This window comes from Labrus bergylta, chromosome 22 (assembly GCF_963930695.1).
Source record: "Labrus bergylta chromosome 22, fLabBer1.1, whole genome shotgun sequence".
Lineage (NCBI taxonomy): Eukaryota > Metazoa > Chordata > Actinopteri > Labriformes > Labridae > Labrus > Labrus bergylta.
Genome location: NC_089216.1, coordinates 20,690,529 through 20,710,206, shown reverse-complemented (window position 1 = coordinate 20,710,206; position 19,678 = coordinate 20,690,529). Strand labels below are relative to the sequence as shown.

At 42.3% G+C, this 19,678-nt stretch overlaps 1 protein-coding gene across 2 annotated transcripts in view; it reads right to left on the bottom strand.

The window, feature by feature from the left end:
* Window positions 1–3,125: 3,125 nt before the first annotated feature.
* The window catches only part of nlgn2a (neuroligin 2a), a 233,541-nt gene continuing 216,988 nt past the window's right edge, over window positions 3,126–19,678 (bottom strand). For both annotated transcript variants that reach the window (XM_065950222.1, XM_065950221.1), the window contains 5 exons: window positions 16,992–17,177; window positions 12,340–12,605; window positions 10,764–10,917; window positions 9,807–10,173; window positions 3,126–8,521 (listed from right to left, as the gene is read on the bottom strand). In XM_065950222.1, coding sequence (XP_065806294.1) covers window positions 7,687–8,521; window positions 9,807–10,173; window positions 10,764–10,917; window positions 12,340–12,605; window positions 16,992–17,177 — 1,808 coding nt within the window. In that variant the 3' untranslated portion in view covers window positions 3,126–7,686. The remainder of the gene's footprint in view (window positions 8,522–9,806; window positions 10,174–10,763; window positions 10,918–12,339; window positions 12,606–16,991; window positions 17,178–19,678) is intronic.

The window sequence follows — 19,678 nt, the reverse complement described above, 5'->3', positions numbered from 1 at the left end:
TAAAATAACTGATAAAGTAACCAGACAAATCATCATGTCACCTAGTACTAGTTTTACTGAAGTAACTGTTTTAGAAAATGAATCATGACATTTTTCTTCATCTCAAGTCTTTGGTTTTCTGTAACAAATCACCCCTCAGCTTTGAGATCATTAACTTACATTATGAGTCCTTTTCCTACACCTTTCATTAGTTAGCTCAACAACACTGTCTTATATCAGTTCTCTTAACTTCAGAGGAGTTTCCATTCATTGTCCTCCCAGGTCAGGTTTTTTTTAAGGAAATTATATTATTCTTTGTCAAAAATAAGAATGTAATTAATTTGTTCATTCAGTAAAAAATGAAGAAAAACCGATAAACAAATCAATTTTTATATATATATATATATATATATATATAGTTTTGTGCTTAGAATTAAATGTACATGTTTTCTTCTCACAACCAGTTCCTCAGAGTAGAAAGACCACAGTTTATGGAGCCCTCTAGTGTCAGATTATAAAAAAAAGGCAAGGATAAAGATGAGAATAAGTTCAATACCTTGTTTCTGATCTCATCGTCAGTCTAATTGTTGACATGTTTTGAGTACAGAAGGCCTTTAATGAGCTAAACTAGATTGAAAGATTAGCAGATTTTTATTTTTTTTATTTATGCTCATCCTCTCTAGTGGTTTTTAATTTCAACATTTAAGGCGGTGAGGATTAACACCTTTCCTTATACTTTATATCTCATCTTTTCCCCAGAATGTTTCCCTCTAAAACCACATCAGATCACTCCCATTTCAAATGTGTTTCTGCACGCTCAAATAGAAGCATCAAAGCAGTTTTTCATTAATGCAGCCTTCCCCTCATAAAGAGACAATCTGTATGCCATCAATTTGCTCAATCCAGAAACAATGAAGCTTGACATAAGAATTTTTTTTAAACGAATAAAAGGAGAATGAAACAGGTAGCCATATTTACAAGTTCTATCAAGTCCGCAAAGATATTTTTTCAAGCATTGCTGGACGGCTGAAAAGAGCGGACATGTGAAAAGATTCTAAACATGTATCATGAGAAAGTTCTTCACATGTCTGACATTATCTATTGAAAGACATGTCACAATATGGACCATTGTGGTTGTAACATTGATGGTTGAGTTGTGCTTCACAATTCCAGCAGATGGCAGGCTTACACAAATGATGGAGTGTCCCTTCTCAAACTTTCTTTAACACATTGGAATAGATCGAACAATCAATCTTTATTTATATATCACCAATTCATAACAAATGTTATCTCCAGACACTTTAAAAGAGCAGGTAAAATACCTTACTCTTTATTATATTATCTACAAACCAACATTAATCCATCATGAGCAAAGCATAACGTTACATTTAGAAAAGTTACAGAGGCAAGAGGAAATGTCCTTTAAGAGACAGAAACCTTGAGCAGAACCAAACTCATGATGATCAGCTGTCTGCCAGAACCGTGTTGGGCTTGGAAAGTGGGATTAGAGGGACGTGCAGAAAGAAAGAGACGTCTTCAGCAGCAGGACATCCCCACCAACGATCCAGAAGAACCTTCGAGACAAGAGAACGCAGGAGCTCCCGGGATATAAATGGTTAGTAACTTACATAGTACATTGAGATTTACACACAGTGATATGCAGAAATATGATTGAGAGAGAGAGAGAGAGAGAGACAGAGAGAGAGAGAGAAAGAGAGAGAGAGAGAGAGGGGAGCTCAATGTCAGTCTAAGCCTATAGCAGCATAACTAGGAGCTGGTCCACACCTGAGTCAGCCTGAGCCCTAACTATACACTTTATGAAAAAGGACATTTTAAAGTCTGTTCATAGAAGAACAGAGGGACTCTGCCCCACTGACTCTGACTGGAAGACTGAAAGGAGAGCGGCGTGATAACTGATCTTCTAATTAGGGGTTTTCTTTAAAAAAAAAATTCGGGTTAATATATATGTGGGGCGGCGTTGGTTTTGTGGTTAATTTGTAACAAATGTTTCATGTCATGTACGTCTTTGTAACCTGCTACTGGATGCTTTGAATTTCCCTCGGGATCAATAAAGTATCTATCTATCTACCTCCCATACTACATTTAGTGACTATAGGTAAACACGAGCAGGCCTGCATTCTGGGAGTGTAATGCACCCGTTGAAACATGAATCTGTATTGACATTGGGTCATATATGTAGAAATGTGAAATACATTTTGAAGTTGGTGCCTTCTTGGCTGAGAAAAGGCAGAAAGTGTCTTTTTGGCTCATGTGGATGAAAGACACCAAATCCCAGAATGCACAGCAGGCCACTCCCACTAAGGTCCTCTCGTTCAGAATCAGAAATACTTTATTAATCCAGAGGGAAATTTGATCGTTACAGTTTCTCCAAAATATACAGTATAGCAGTAGAAATATAGAAATAAAAACATTTACAGACATATTTACTTCAACACATACGGCCGTTTCCTCAACTGATTCAGAGATTTCTTCCAGAATTGATCTTGTAAATTCCTAACAGAAAACAGACTCTATGTCTGTGTCCATAGGCAAACAGTGAGAGAACCGACACTACCACCGGCGGCCAGCAATATAGCCGTGAAATGGTTGCTGCCGTTAGGCTGGTCTTGTGTCGCAACGGCCCGGGCGGCCAGCGCTAGCAGCCCCGGCAGCCAGCGAAATATATATTTATATTTTTTTGCCATTATCAGCTTTCTGCATAGAGCCTGTTAGCATAGCTTCCAAGCAATATGGCGATGTTAAGTTTCGATTCTGGGAGTGAGTTCCACCCACTGATCTGTGATTGGTCTGTAGCTTCAGTGGTCGAAAATATGAGGAACTAGCGTTGTAGTTTCACCCCGCTAACCACAACAGCTTCCAGTGATGCAAAAATCGTCATCTTGCGTCACTGGAAGCTCCTTTTCAGACTTAGAAATACAGAACTTTCCAGTCTCAGGGGGAAATGAGGGAGGGATGCACGACCATTCAAAAATACTAAAAGGTTTCTAATGATACAAAGATTAATGCAAATGAGTGAAGTATCCCTTTAAGATCTTTGTAAGTGAGAGGAAGGATTTTAAATTCTATTCTAGATTTTATACACATTTTTCTGTTTACTGATTTAATAAAGAGACAGAATCAGTAGACTGGCTATGAATGTCTTTAATGTTTCCCAGATCAGAATCACAGCATACAGTGTATAATAACTTCTAAAGTAAAGAGAAATATCATCACCTCATTTATTTATATAGTTTTACTATACTTTTTTTAATAATCATCTTTTTTAAAATTCCATTATTTAACATTTTTCTTCATCTCTCTTGGGTTTCTGCGTTCAACAAAGAATGTAAAAACAAGACAACAGGTGCAACTTTTCAATGGAGACCAAGCTGAAGATTATAGTGAGTAAAGTGGATACACAAGTTTATTATTGTTTGGGGTTATCATATACCACGTGCTTGTAAGCACAACTGACTTCAGACTGGATCTTTAAATCAAATTATGGACATGGGTTCATTTTCTTTATATCTGACATGTGAAAACAAATTAAATGAAAATCTGGCCACCTCTGTGTGAACCAGCGGGCTGTAGTGAGTCTCTCTATAGCACAGACAAAGTGTGCGACCACATAGCTACACACAGTCTGAGCCACTGTTTAACAAACACGCTCCGAGTCTGACAGGATTTTCAGATTTCCTTAATATCAGACCTAAACTGTTCACTGCTACATGACATCACGTGAAGGCCAACAAAACCTCCATAACCACAATGCAACACAGTGTGGAAGGAAATACATCACACCACCAGTGTGATCTCATACGAGGAGTTGAGGCATCTTATGGTATCAAAGCCCTCATGTCTGTCTCACGTGTGATCAAGTGGCTACATGTAAGGGGAGCTAATATTTACATGGCTGCACTTTTGAATAGTGTCTCAGGACACTGCCATTAAATCAGTTAGATACCCAAAGCTGGTTTTTATCAAGGCTCTAAGCCTAACTTGATGTTGCCATTAACACTCTTAAAGGGGACATATTGTAAAAAATCCACTTCTACAGTGTTTCTGAACATATATTTGTGTAACCTGAGTGTCTACTGACCCACAACATGTGAAATAAACCCATCCAGTCCTTTGTTTGTGGTCTGCATAAGTCTTACAAAACAGAGAAAATGCTCTGTTTCAAATGTGCTCTCCTTGTGATGTCACAGTGGGATTCTGGTAAAAAGAAATCCCCTCCCCTCCCCTGATATCTCCACCCATGGACTCCACCCCCAGCCTAGAACAAAACTTTTTCACAGGTCGGCCATTTTTATTCTCGCTACAGAGGAGTGATGTCTACAGGGAAAACTCAGGGGGGGTCATTGCATTTAAAGAGACACACACACCTAAACGGAGCGTTCTGAGAGAGCTGGTTTATACAGGGTCACAAACCTCCTCTGGTGCTTGATTCATGTTATATTTTATATTTTGACATGTTATAGTATAGTTGGATCAGGTAAAACACTGTGGAAACTAGCAAATGCTAACTGCATCTGATAAGGGGAGATGAATGTGCTACAGTGACCTTCCTGGTTAAATGGTGCTACAGAATGCTCATGTATAAATGGACACGAGAACAAGATCAAATCATTTGTTCATGTCATGGCAAGTTTTGAAAGGTAAGCAGTTTTTCCTCACCATTGAATTTAAATCCTCAAGCAAATGGTCATCACTTTGGCAAACTGCACCTGTTGTCTGTTGTTGTCACAAAAAGCATTTCATTCATTCACTCAAAAAAGAAAAAAAAGAAAAACAAACAAGAAACTTAATATTTACAAATATTTTGTCTGTTTGATTCTTACACTTAAAAATGTACAGTTTTGATCCTCCTCCAGATGTTGTGTATCTGTCTCTTTTCAGCCACCCAGTTTGGTATTTTTTCTTCTCATATCCAGTTCCCCAAGAGTGTGAAGACTGCAGCGAATCTGTCACACACCGGCTCCCTCTAGTGATAGTTTATAAAATAGACGAGGAAAAATACCAGCCCAAACTGAATACCTTGTTTCTTACCTCCAGTGGTGTGGTTGTGGCTGAGTTGTTGTGAGGTTTCTTCACAGTCCCTCATTGCCTCCTGATGCACAGGCGTGAGTACAAAAGGGTTCACATGGATCTGATCAGATCCTCTGAACAGACCAGCAAGGTATCCTCCTGGCAAACATTGTGGGTATAAAGACGACCATGCCTTTGAATGTCCTTATTTGTCCTCTCTTTTGATTTCAACATTTAAGGCTGTGAGTCTTTCCCCAGTCTCCTCCCAGAGTCTGTTTTCCACAGCGTGCCCCTTCCCTTGCACTACCGTCCATCATCTGTTCCATCCACCTGTAGCACACCCAAGTCAGTCTTTTTGTGTTCTACATTGTGCACATTTCACTTTGAGAGGTCGTACAAAACCTCTGACAGGAGCAGCCAGGTATACATCTCCCTTTCCAACCCTCCCCCTCCACCCTGTTAGGCAGTAATAAAATAGAAAACAAACAAACAGGCTAAAGCGAGAGCACAAGCAAAGACAGCACCGGTGACTAACTTCTCCCAGACTGGGCGTCAGCTACTATGTGTTCCTGTGGGCTCAAACAACAGCACATCAGTTCAGTTAACACAATGTATCAGGTTTTACCCATGACCCACGTTTTTAGATCCATAGTGGGGAATCAGAGGGGGACATAACTGAGCTGTAGGCCTGCACATTTATGAGCAGAATCAGTAACAGCAGTTGCTGCTGTGTTGCTTTTACCCTGTTAAGGAAATCCAAGTCCCCTTTTTCATTTTGCAGCCCTGCGCTGCAAGCCGTGAAGGTCCACAGGTTACCCTCGGTGTGCTTAGAGTTTCATTTACAACTGAGGAGCTCACAAAAAGCTACTAGCTTAGTGAGCTAACCCATGAATGTGAGGATAAAAGTAAAGCCCAACTGAGGTCAGAAATTGTGTAGAGCAGTGCTGACACTGTGAAATCAGGTGTTCTGTGGTTTTGTGGGGGAGCAAGGGCGGTATGGGTGATCAGCACTATATGGGTGTCACCTTTAATACAAAGTAAGTGTACTGATGGAGGGGGAAAAGAGAGTGAGTGAGTGATGTTGTAACAGTGGAGGGTGCTTGGATACAGAGCTCTTTTTGGAGTCTAAGTTTTTACCATGAATGTGATCGTACCTGTCTGCCTCTCTATCTCTTTGCTTTCTAATTAGGGTGGGTCTACACACATGCACACACATTTACACACATTCTCTCACACGCACACAACATATACTTGGGCTGGAAATAGGGGTGCAGACAGGAGGAGGAAGGTGTGTGTAAAAGAGCAGGGGCTGCCAGTCTCTGCTTTGTTCGTCAGCATCACTGAAATACAAAAATAATTCTGAACAGGCGGGCTACAACATCAGATTTGGTTCCTCACATACCCTAAAAAACAATCATCTCTAATGCAGATGCAAAAGAAAGTGTTTACTGTAGGATGAAGGGCTTCCTGTTGGCGTGCTGCATTCCCTGATGGGAGAAAAAACGGCTTACAAACAGGAAGGAGAAAATGAATAGAGGAGTGTGTTCACAGTTGTTGTTTTGACCCCAACGTCTTTTGAGATTCTGGCAATGACTTTTTTTTTTTTGAACAAATGGGTGTAGAGACGAGGATTTGTTTGGTTATTACAGTAATTTTTGTGTGGCGTTATTGTCCAGTGTGACATAAAACAAAAAACAAAACATCCAGACTGGACCGATGTGATTTGATTAGATTTGGGAAACGTGCATTGACAGATACAGTGTCCTTTCCCCCATCATCACCTTTAAAAATAATTCATGCATAGATCCCCACTGAGAAAAACCCATTTATATACTTTCTCCTTTGTACACATTTATATATAACTATATATAATATCATTTCTCTATATCTATATTTTCAGCAAAAAAAATCTTTCCACAAGAAAACAACAATTAAACAAATGCCTGAAAAGATAAACAGAAGATGAAAAACTGAAAACACAATCGAGGGCCAGTTTGGCACTTTGTCATGAGAACACACAGCATCTGTAAATTGAGAGTAAATAGGGACACTGTAGAATCTTCTCTAGGTTGTTTTCTCCGTCAATGAGAAAGCAAACACAGTAGTACATACTTGGCACCAAGAATGCTGGTCAGTGTTTTCATAGGTATATGATAACTGTATGCACCCTATGTACCCAGAAGGCCTTCTACAGCTCGGTAGTTTATAATTCCTCAGAGCAAAGGGAGAGAGTCACATGTCAGATGAGAGCAACAAAGCCGAGATAAGACACAGATGTAGAAAAGAGAAGGATATATGCACATAACACACAAGGGAGTGAAAAAAGAGAAGACGGCAAAGTAAAAAAGGGAAAACAGCAAGAGGCGAATAGCATCCGTCCCTTTGACAAATGTTAGAGGGCTTTAGTCTGGAAGCCGCAGACCTTTGAAAAAAGTATCTTTGAAAGATCTAAATCAGCCCCAAACGGATCATGTGCTGTCGTGCAGTCCAGTTCACTTCTCCACACACCACCGGTGGAGCTGCTAAGTTTGACAGCACATGATGAAGGAAGTGGAGTTCTTTTTGGAGAAACAAAAGAAGAAGAGTACAGAAAAAAAAGGCCCACCTCCAGAGGCCTCACTTCTAGATCAGAGCCAGTTCTCCTGGTCCTTAGGTGGCACTGTGTTGGGCCAGTCCCTACTATACCCTGGTGGTCGAGTGGGGGTGGGGCAGGGTGTTGTTGTGGCCGGTGGAAGGGAATGTGTTGAAGGCATGGAGGGGTTGCATGCTGGTGATGGTGCTGGGGATCATGGTGATGGTGTTAGGTGTCATCAGTGGTACATCATCCGGGGCACGGCGCAAAGCCAGGGTGTAGTCAGGCGGGCAGGCGGGCCGAAGGATGTCATGGGGCCGGAGCGGCTCCATGTCGTGGTGGGCGTCGTGCTCCGAGTGCTTCATCTGCAGGGACATGATCTCCTCCTCCTGACTGTGCGCCAGGTCGTTGGCAGGGCCACCTCGTGTGGGAGACAGCCGGTGACGTCGCATCTCATGTCGCTTGTCACGCTTGTAGTAAAGTGCGGCAAAGGCCAAAATGTTGAGGAAGAGGAGCGATGCCCCAACAGCGACCGTCACACTCAGCTCAGTGGAGTAGTCCCGGGTGTCTCCTGGGAAGAGGTCCTGGTGCGGACGCTCCGAACCCTCGGGCTCCGGATCGGAGGGGAAGGTGGGGTAAGGGTGACGGGTTGTGCGAGGACCAGGTGTTCTGAGCCAGGGTCTGTGGGTTCCTGGGCCTGGGCCTGACGGGGAGCGGGTAGTGGTGGGGAAGAGCTCCTCATGTAGACTATGGAGGTGGGGAACTAATTCCAGCCAGAAGGCCACCTTGTTGGCCCTGTAGTTGTCTCTAACACGAGGTTTTAAGCCGATGTGGAGGTACTGCTTGTCCTTGGAGTTGAACTTGGTCCAGATGACCTCTTCAAAGCGGTTGGGCTTTGTGTGAATGAACTTGGTGTCCTGAGGGACTGGCAGGTTTGGATCCCTAATGGAGGACAAAGGTTCCATCTTAGTTACAGGTTTTAAATCAAGGGTTCATTCAGGGCTATTCTTAATAACTCAACATCTGGATTGTGAGATCACCTTAACATGGATACATCTCTCTTATTAAGTGGTTCAGACCTCTAGAAGGACAGTTCAGCCCTGTTTCAGGATAGGTAAGGTTAGGTTGTCGACTACTAGTTTTGAAAACACACAAATAACAGTCAAAAGTGAGCACAATTTATTTAAAATGGCTAAACACAGTATCACAGCGTCTAAGGGTAAACAATAGGTTAACGTCCGAATGCCTAACCCTAACCCCCTAACCCTTCTTTCGGTCGATATGCCCGTTAAACCTGGAACAGCCAACTTTATTTCCATTTTGCAGATCAAAACCAGACTGCCCTGCTCCTATGAAATGCTGTCTGTTCACTACGCTGGTTTACATCTGGGTAGTAGAGCCTAATGGCAGCAGACTGGCAGCAGAGCATTTTTAGTTTAAAGGACTAATAACCGGGTGGTGCTGAATAGCCAGGGCGCCGACTAAAATCGATAAGGCCACTATTCAAGCACATCCCGGTTTTCAATGAATTAAGCACTGTCTGCAGCTGAAGTAGCAGAGCAATATTGAAGAGCAGATATTTGTTCATACTACGATTGGCTGACGTTGTATGTTGAAGCCAAAATGAGGTTTTTATTTGATCTCCGCATGAGACAACAGGTGACATAATGATGTGTAATTCCAACACTGGACACTGGTTGTAGTCTTAGCTCATGCTATGCACTACACCAAGGCTTCAGGTAATTGCAAGCAGGTGTGTATTGACTGTGTCAGTGCGTGGTTTTGTAATTCAAGTTTATCCATTTTGTTATATTTTGTACGTCATTAATGTGACATCATTTGAATGGATTCAAAGGCTATGTGCTGATTATATGACGAAAATGTAAATAAATGGAGCACAGAAATTGGTTTTATATCTTTGATTGGAACATGTATCTGGAACTTGTTCTCCAGTCCACTTCTTAATGGCTTTTTAGATGAAACTAGTTTTGTTCAACTTTAATACGTACAATATTCAACGGTGTGAATAAATATTTCTAAATTAAGTTATTTTGTCAAGAAAAAAACTTCTGTTTACCCTTGCATTGGAAAATCAGAGCAAAACATTCCAACCCACAAATTGAATGTTTTTATAAATATTTCCTTTCTGGAAACAGTTTACATTTTAAAAGGCTCTGTGGGGCTCTGACTTTACCAAAATAAAAAACAAACCATGAACAAGGCCTACCCAGTCTTGGCAAAGTTGGTCCAGTAAGTCATGACCACGGCGCTCAACATCACGTCATTCTTTGAGAAGTTGCACGGGAACAGGTCAGTGGCACCGATCATGGGCACACCAAACACGTACGGTATCTCGTCTCCATGGGCGGCATCAGCCCACTCAGGGCGTGTCTCGGTCTGACAGTGGTGGTAGAAGGTGTAAAAGTAAACCGGGGACTGAAACTCAGCATGGAGCTTGGCGGTGGCCACTGCCGGCGCCACCCATTGGTGGTCTGTAAACAGAGCTAAGAGGGTCTTCCTTCGCATGTCCCCATTGTCCCTGTCTGCCCAGTCTGTGTACATGAATTTAATGGTCTCCCTCAGGATGTCTTTGCCTGGAGGATAAAGTGCAGGATGGGGGGGAAGGGACAAGGAAAGTAGCAAAGAGAAAAAAAATACTTAATACGCTGAGAAGAAATTCATGACAGGGATAAAACATTTTGAAATAGAAGGTGGAGGACTTCATGTTGCTATGAGGATCTGGAAGGACAAATACTCAAAACGATAGTAACTTGATAGCACAAGGACCTGGAATAACAATCATGAAGAATGAAAAACATAGCTAAGAGGAAATGGAATGACAGTTCCTCATAGTGAAGACAACAACAACAGAGTGACATTTTCCTTTCCTCATTCTTTGCATAAAAGATGTTTTGAAGACGTTTTAAAAATCATGTCACACCTTGCTCAGGTATCAGGGAACATATTTGGTTGATGATTATATGATGATTATTTAAAAAGAAGTCCCCTATGTTCTCTTTATTTAGATCATTTCCTTTAATTAAATCCAGACGATGTTCATTTCATTATTCCTCTAACAAGCATTGACAATGACACAACGCAGTTCTGTGGTGTGAGAGGTGGTTGATGACATAATAAAGAAGACATTAAAAGCCTGGAGGAGTAAGCTGTTGTCATTTCTCACCCTCAGGGTAGCCATACAGGTTGTCCACAAAGTTAGAGATGGTGTAGTCGAATGCTGCAGCTGAGATGCCGTCGTTGTCCTCGCTGTCATCCACAAACTTCAACCCCTCTCCTTGGTTGACTCCTATTAGGATGTCATAGTTGAGGAACTCCCCCTGGTGGAGAAATAGTGGAAGCACATTTTAAGTGATTAGTTTGCATTAAAAGAGCAGGATTTCAGAATGATGACACACTCTCTTTAAGGTGCTGTAGAATTCCAGCTCAGGTATAAAATCTATTTTTTTCTTGATTCCTGCCATATGTTAACTTCAAAAACATTAGATTTCCTCCAATATAAGCTCATAAATCAAAGATCAATTCTACAATAACAGTGCTGCTAAACCTGTTAGCACGCATGTTGTTTTTAAAGTCTGTGCTGTTAATTATGGCACAACAAAAGCTCCATTTCATGCTTTGTGATGTGGCTTAATTGTTCCCCCTTGAAAAAAAACCAGAAACCTTTTGATGCTAATCTCTGATTATTTCTTACAGATTGTGATTTTTTTTTTTGCAGAACCAATGGGACAGGCTGGAAAAGAAGTAGCTGTAAAAGTCCTGCGTCTTGTTTTCTCAGCTTCTGTGACACACATAATGTGAGATAGATGAAGCTCTAATGAAACTAGATCTCTTTTTTTCTTTTCAACCTTTCCTTTACTTTGACTTATCACATCACTTTAGGAGAGATTTACATTATTTCACTTCAATTAGAGGTTCTGATAGTGAGTTAACAGATGTGATAGTTTTGTTACAGTCAGGGATAACTGATTTATGTTCATGTTGAATGTGATATGTCTTGTGACTGCAATCTTTAGGCCTCTTTAGATCCCCATTTAGAAGTTCATAACAGCTTGAAAAAGACTGAATTAAGAGCGATACCTCTTTTTGACCTTGAAAAATAAGCAAACAAGACCATCAGAGATTGTATTGAATCTTGAATAACCACTGCCTGGTGGTGTCAGCGAAGACTGTTTACAACTCACTGAAGAAACAGTCTTTTTCTGCATTTTAAAGGTTAACAGAAAGCAGAATGAGATTTCTTGTCAGAAATCACTATCGACTGAGATCAGTGGTACTGCCTTGTCCACATGGGGCGCCAAAAACAACAGACTGAAAGTTATTTACAGGATCTTTGAAGGTTAACATGATGGAGGATTAGGGCCATGTTAATTTTTTTTATTTTTTTTTTATTTTGAGATTAAACTCGTAAATTTACGAGAATAAAGTCATACATTTATGAGAATAAAGTCATACATTTTCGAGAATAAAGTTGCAAACATGCAACAATGTACATGCTTCTGTTTTTAAAGAAAAGTTAGTTTAAAAATAGCACAATAATATACATCACCTACAGTGCAGCTTTTTCACTTTAAGTGTGAGGGTGTTACCAGTCACTAACAATGCAGAAAGGTCACACTCACACTCTGCTAAAATTTATATATGTTCTCCTCTATCTGCTGCGTGAATATCTCTATTCACTCGACCTCTGCACAGGATGAATCTACTATGAACATGTCTTCACACTAGTGCCAGATGATCACCTGTTGCATGAGGATCTCTGGATCGTCAGGCACCACGTCTCCGTCCACCACAGGTCCAAACGCGATGTGGTAGCGAGCCGGCTGAATGTCCTGGTCCACCAGCTCCCTGAAGTTCTTGCGTCTCAGGCAGTCGACCAGGTCGGCAGTCTCTGTGTAGGTGCAGCCCACCTTTCGGGCAAGGATCTTTGTGTATTTGAGGGGCTGGTAGTTAACAGACCAGCTGGAGATGGCAGTCCCACTCTGGGCTATAGCTCTGTGGAACAGACCTAAAAGGTAAGATTGAAAAGAAAGGATATTTAATTTCATGGTCATAGGTCAAATGCTTTTCACATCCTAAAAAAACCTGCTAAATTGATTTTTTGCTAAATGTCATGCCAGATATCACTTTCTTTTTATCCACTGTCAGTAAAAAAATATTACAGATTTTGATTTCTTTCATTGAACCATTTTCCCTGATTAAGAAAGCACACACAGGATAGAACTGCAGACACTCAAATGGAGCATGCTATGTGTTTGTAGCTCCAAAAATACACAACAAAAAGAAAGCAGGGCTAAGCTCATCTGAGACGTCCAGAGAGCCATTTTCTTCTGTCTTGTGCTAGCTGCTTCTTCTCTCTGCCGACTCTCTTGCTGTGTTTCTTGCTTCCTCTCCTCCACTTTGTCTCTCTCCGTCTCCTTAGCTCTGCCTGTCCTGTGCTATTTGAACCACTCAAGTGGCTCGTTAAGGGGCCGCCTGCCTCACTCGTTTCCTCCTGCGCTCCTTTTTTCTTTCTCTTCCCTCTCCTGGGCTGCAGATTGGTCAGTTAATTATTAAGCAGAGCTGCAGAGCCTCCCCCCCCCTCCCCTTTCCCTGGGAAATCAATTATAGGAAGAAGTAGCAGGGAAACAGTTATACCTACATGCAGTAGTCTGCAGTGAAAGAAGGAGAGGGTAAAAGACAGACAGAGAGAGAGAGCGAGAAAGAGAGGTGGGAGGTAGGTAGTGTTTCATTCGTCTTCAAAATCAGTTTCCTCGTCACTCCCTAAGTGCCTCTTGCCTTCCCTGCTCAGTACCTTTCTCTTTTTGGCTACTCCTGGTGTCTGATTGCCACGTCTGAGCACTCTCTGACTCCTACCTGTTTTCCTTTCCACACAGTGTTACTACCTTTCATCCCTTACTCTTTAACACTTATAAAACTTTACCATGGATACTGCCCCTCCCCCCCTCTATTTCCCCCTCCCCTTCATCATATCAGATCACTTACAACTCCTCCCTCCACCCTGTCTGCCACTTCCCTCCTGCCATCCATCCTGCACGTCTCTGCTGTCAGGCTTGATTTGTGACGCTGTGTTGTTGACATGATTGGTGTCCCTTAAGGGTGGGGATGACAGACTCCTTACCTAGCATCCCTGGCGGGGAAGAGGGGGGGGGGTGAGCATGACAGACAGGCGGCGTCTAGAGGGCTGATGTTACACCGTTAGATGCTGATGAAGATGAGGACAATGATGATGGGGAGATGACAATGCAGATGCACAGAAGAGTGGACAGATGGAAGTGTGAAGAGGTCGACTGTCAGCAACAGATAACACAAGGTTAATACAGGCTTTCCCGACTGATAGGGTCCCCTCAGCTGCTAAAGTGGGACTCACAAAAAAAAAAAACAAGATTAAACTACAATGACTGTCAGTTCTGGTTGCCATCTCAAAATTGACAATCAATAATGAATAGCTAAAGAAAAGATAAATGAGTTATATATAATTAAGTCTAGGTAAGTCAGTAATTAGTTACTTATCAACTTATTCTTTTTGGACTACAGATGTGCCAAAATTGTGTCAGTAAGTAGGGAACTGGAGCTGGTAGGTCATTAGCAAGAACGTGCCTGTGTTCCCACAGCCCTATGTTTCTACATTTCTAAGATTTTTTTTCCAAAATTAGGCCTTATGTTTCCACATTTCCTTTTTTCATAAATTTGTATCAGTAACCCTACCCTGTGGGAACATAGGGCCTAATTTTGAGAAAATCCTTAGAAATGTGGGAACATAGGGCTGACCCCTCATTTAGCTTAGCTTAGCTTAGCACAATGATCAAGAGCTGGGGAAATGGCTAGCTTTGCTGTCTTGAAATGTGAGAACAGCTTTAAATATTTAGTCACATGACAGATTTTGAAGCTTGATTGTCTGCACGTGCCTTGCAGAGTAAAAACGGGCCAGATCACAGCCTGGATGAATTTCTTGGCTATTTGCGATATTGGTCATACAGCTGCATACTGCATACAGCGAGAGCAGAGCCACAAGCCGATTCCCCAACTTCATGGCGTTTTTTTCCCTTGATTGTACCTATCACAATATCTGGAAGCACGATGGCGTGTCTTTCCTCCTCTTATCTAGAAGATGTAGATGGACATAGCTGCGGCCTGCAGTCTGACGTTGTTTGTTTGTTAGCCGTGCATTTCAGACAACTGAAACACACCTGGATCCCCCTTCATTTACTGTCTGTGGGAGTCATAAAGGAAGCTTAATGGATAATTGACAATGCTCCTGATTTAACACGCAGAGGTCGTGCTTGACGGTGGGAGCACATCATTCATGAGCTCTGCATTCTACATGATTGACTCATACAATGCGAGATGACATTACACCAAGACGTTTCCACAGTTGTACAGTTTATGTTTGGTCTAAGTGGGTCAATGCTACTAAGGAATAAAAGGTTGGGTATGCCCGTGCTGATATGAAGGGTTATCTGACAACAATGACAGCTACAGAGGTTGTTTTAAATGCACAAGGTTACATGGCAACAGCATACAGATGCTCACTCAAGCTTGGAAGATGTACATTTGTTCTCAAGGCACATCTACACACAGACAGAATGAGACGAAGTTAGAGACATTCACACACACACAGACAAAGAGTGTTGATTGAAACAGATGTGTGGTCTGTCTCTAATCTCTGTCTTTCTTTTCACCCTACCATTTTTAACTCTGTTTCTGTCCTTTGCAATTTGTGTGTGCCAGACAGAAAATGAAAAAGAGGAGGGAGATAGTGAGGGAGAGTCCTCGAGCATCGTCGAGAACAGACGAGCTACGATTGGAAGAGGACAGCTTCAAGAGCAGCATGATCAAAGGCGAGTGAGTGTGTGGCCATTTGGCTGCAGGTCGCCAGCCTCACTGATCTCACTTCAGATCAAATGCGATTGGTCCGTAGGCCCCCCTCTCTGTCGGTGGTTCAATGTTAACACTGTGCCCTCGGGGTGTGTTGCTGGTAATGGAGAGGGTGAGGTCACATGGATGTAGGTTTCCCACAGGAGTGGGATGAGGATGGGTGGGTGAGTGGGTGGTGGGGGGGGTTTAGATTCTGCTGCAGAGTGGTGGAGTGTTAAGACAGCCAGGGGCGCTCCAAACACCATGTCAGGTAATGCTGGAGCTCTAGTGTCATTTATTCTCTATAAAGGTTTCTTTTTTTTTACTCGGATCCAACATGGACTGAATAGCTGCACGACTTCTTAAAGTCTCAGTTAAAAGGACAAGAAGTGTTTGCCTTTGAGGATAGAGGTGTCAAATGAACATCACAGGACTGAAAGATGTCCAGGTTGATTGCCGCCAGCTGATTCTAAAAACTGACCAAGAAGAAAGAATAGGACATGGCTGCCATGATTACATTTAAAAAAAGCAATTAAACAAAGATCATCTAATAGCCCAGGGATAACTCAAGTTTTATTTTTGGGCCTTTTTGTCTCTATTGGACAGAGCAGCTGAAGACAGACAGGACATGTTGGGAGCTGAGAGTGGGGGGAAGACATGCAGCAAAGTGAGCCGAGGCTAGATTCAAAACCTACAACCCCTGCAATGAGGACTACAGCCTCTGTACATGGAGCGCACAACATAACCACTAGACGATTATGGTCTCTTGACCTCTTGGTCTCAGCTCGTGTTGTTGGGTTCTTGTGTTGCCTGGGTTCTTATGATGGTTCTTGTGATGGTCTGGTTATATATGTCTGTTGGGTATCGTGCACTTTGGGTTCTTTTCTGTGGAATTGTATTTAATTATTTTTTGTATTTTGTGTTTGTTTGTTCTTGCTGTTGTTTATGTTCTTCTGTGTTTGGTTTAGTTTGTTCTTGTTTTTGCTGTTAGTCAAAGCACTTTGTAAACCTGTGTTTTTAAAAGGTGCTATATAAATAAAGTTATTATTATAACTAGGCATTGGCACCACCTGGATAACTAAGGTTTATGTGTGTGTGTGTGGGGGGGGGGGGGCAATACCAGGCCAATATCCAGACCAGACCGGGACTCGAACCAGCGACCCTCCGGTTCCAAACTCAAATCTCTACAGACTGAGCCTCTGCTCTGAGCTATTATTCTGGGATACGTAAGGAGTGATCAAAGCTCGGGACTGAAATGTCATCGGATCAGGTGGAATTCATGTAAGCAGACACAACTCATTAGTCAAGAAATGTGTAGTTAATGAGTCATTGAGGGGGTTTGATCCGGGCCATTAACACCACAAAAATAAAATCTGGATATTTCTGGAATCCCATGACCAGTGGGAACCATGTGCTTGAAAGTTTTGTTCCATTAAGAGCTTCATGAAATAAATACACAAAGTATGAAGGGAGGGTTTAAGAAGAATGGATGCTGTACCAAGAGCAACAAACAGTGCAGAAAGGAGTCTATGACTACCTTCTGAGTGGTGTGAGAGGATGAGGAGGTTGACGCACGAAGCCCCAGCTCCCGAGCCGAAGATGGTGATCCTCTCTGGGTCTCCACCGAAGTGGCCGATGTTCTCATTGAGCCAACGCAGAGCCTGAATCTGGTCCAACAGGCCGTAGTTCCCCTTGGCCGACTGATCACCGGTACTGAGGAAGCCTGGAAACAAAGATGAAGGAAGAAGGCAAGAGAGGAGGAGAAGACAACAAAGGAGAGAGGAAGGAGGAAGGAGGGATGCAAGGACAGGAAGAGAAAAAAGAAGAGAAGAGAGGGACAAGATAATGTTAGTATTATTCCCTCTAGTATTTACAGCCATCTGGCAAATGTACTCTACTTTTGCCTGTAAAGTGTTTGAGTGTGTGTGTGTGTGTGTGTGTGTGTGTGTGTGTGTGTGTGTGTGTGTGTGTGTGTGTGTGTGTGTGTGTCTGTGTGTGTCTGTGTGTGTTTGTGTCTGTGTCTGTGTCTGTGTGTGTGTGTGTCTGTGTGTGTCTGTGTCTGTGTCTGTGTGTGTGTGTGTGTGTGTGTGTGTGTGTGTGTGTGTGTGTGTGTGTGTGTGTGTGTGTGTGTGTGTGTGTGTCTGTGTGTGTCTGTGTGTGTGTCTGTGTGTGTGTGTGTGTCTGTGTGTGTCTGTGTCTGTGTCTGTGTCTGTGTGTGTGTGTGTGTGTGTGTGTGTGTGTGTGTGTGTGTGTGTGTGTGTGTGTGTGTGTGTGTGTGTGTGTGTGTGTGTGTGTGTGTGTGTGTGCAACACGATCACTCGTGAAAAGGAGTGACAGACGGTACACAGAGAAAGCAAAGGGAGTGAGACAGAAAATTGCTCTTTCAGCTCCTCTCTTAATGACGTTTACTCTGTCTAATAGAATGGAGCAGGGAGTCCACAAAGCCACTTACAGTACAGCAGGCTGCACTCGGAGAAATATAGGTGACCCTCATCTGAATCACACTCATAGCTGGATTATAAGCGACGACAATTTGTGCTGGGAATTCAGGATTTATTTTGTTTTTCATCAATTTTTGTAACAGCATCACATTTTGAGTAAAAGCTCTCATTTGATGTGAAAGATTTTGCTTGTGGGCTTTTGCACAGCAGATATCTACCTTGACACTTTACTAGAGTCTGTTGAGGCCCCATGGCATAAATTGACTGGGGGCCCCTCCAACCAGCGTTCATCACTATTATTTCTGCTAGTATCTCAATGCTAACTTTTAATTTTCCTTCAGAGACTTTCATTGACAAACATTGGTTTTCATGCAACACTTAGTAGGGCCACAACTGAGGGCTGTTGGATGGGGCCCCCTTAGGGAGGTTTCATACTGTCTTTGCAAAATTTGGACATTTTGAGTCTGGAGCCCCAAGCCGTTGCCTGCCTAGCCAAGCAGCGCCTCTGCAAACAAAAACAACGTCATTACTTTTTTTCAGGACTGGAAGACTCTTTGCTTAACGTTTGAATTTTGTTTTTTAAATGTCATTGCCTTGCACGACTCTCTCTGCACACCCAGTGCATTCAACATTTTTAGAGCATTCAATATCTTCATTAGGAGGCCTTGTCCTGGCAGCAGAAGCCAGGCTATAGACAGAGCTCCCCCAATCTTCAGCCAGGTGATCTGGCACTACTACCACCCGACAGCCTCCACCATCTGACTGAGTCTTCCACACAACCACCGCCGTCCTCACTCATGCACTTCCTGCTCCGACCTCCATCTCAGCAGCAATGAAGTGTGGACAACAGGAACGCGAAGAATACAAAGCAGAAATCCTTCCTGCATATTATCCCATATGCTCTTTTGAAAAGTGTCTCCAGATAACACTTGATATGAATTGGCACTATACAAATAATGATTGATCGATCTTGCAACACATTTGACATCATTCAACCAAACAAATTCCAGAAAGCCTCTCGATTAGACAGTCATCCATTCATCAGAGCATCAAAATACATTTCCATCCTCTCGGTTGTAGACTGACATTTTGGCTCCAACGATTTCTGCTCAGTATCTTCGATTGTTCCACCAAAAACCTAAATCTTTTCCATTTAAGTGCCCATTAACTGGAAGCCTCTCAGAACCTAATAGGACTCCTAATTAGAGCTTTATTAAAGGCAGGTGCACTGCAAAGGTCATCCATTAAGCCTGATACAGTAGAGGTTAAACACTTGTATACAGCTAGATGCTGCCGTCTGTTGTAACACAAGCCAACAGAATGTTGTCTGCTAACAGCTCCAAATTAGTGTTCAAGATCTTTTATCAAGAATTCCAATTAGAGCCAAATTACAGTCCGACACTTAACAATTGGCTATACATCTCTTCCTTTGTTCGGAGCTAATTAAACTGTAAAACAGGTTTAGGTAGGGAGCTGCTGAGGGAGATGTGACTGTCTCTGTGGGGTGACATCAGGACATAATGAGAGGCAGATGTAATTACCGTCGAGAAAGTTATCAAGCAAGGCTACCTTTACATTCTGGTGATAGGAGTCTCTGGTTCTGGGTGACTACAGACAAGCTGTGTGTAGGTATTTGTGTTTGAGGTGTAAAAAAAAGGACACACAAATTGGCTTTCAGAATCCAATATAATACACAGAAACAGGAGCACCACTGGAAAATTATGTGATATAACTTTAGAAATAAAACCATTAAATGAATACATAAATAAAAAAACAGTGGCCA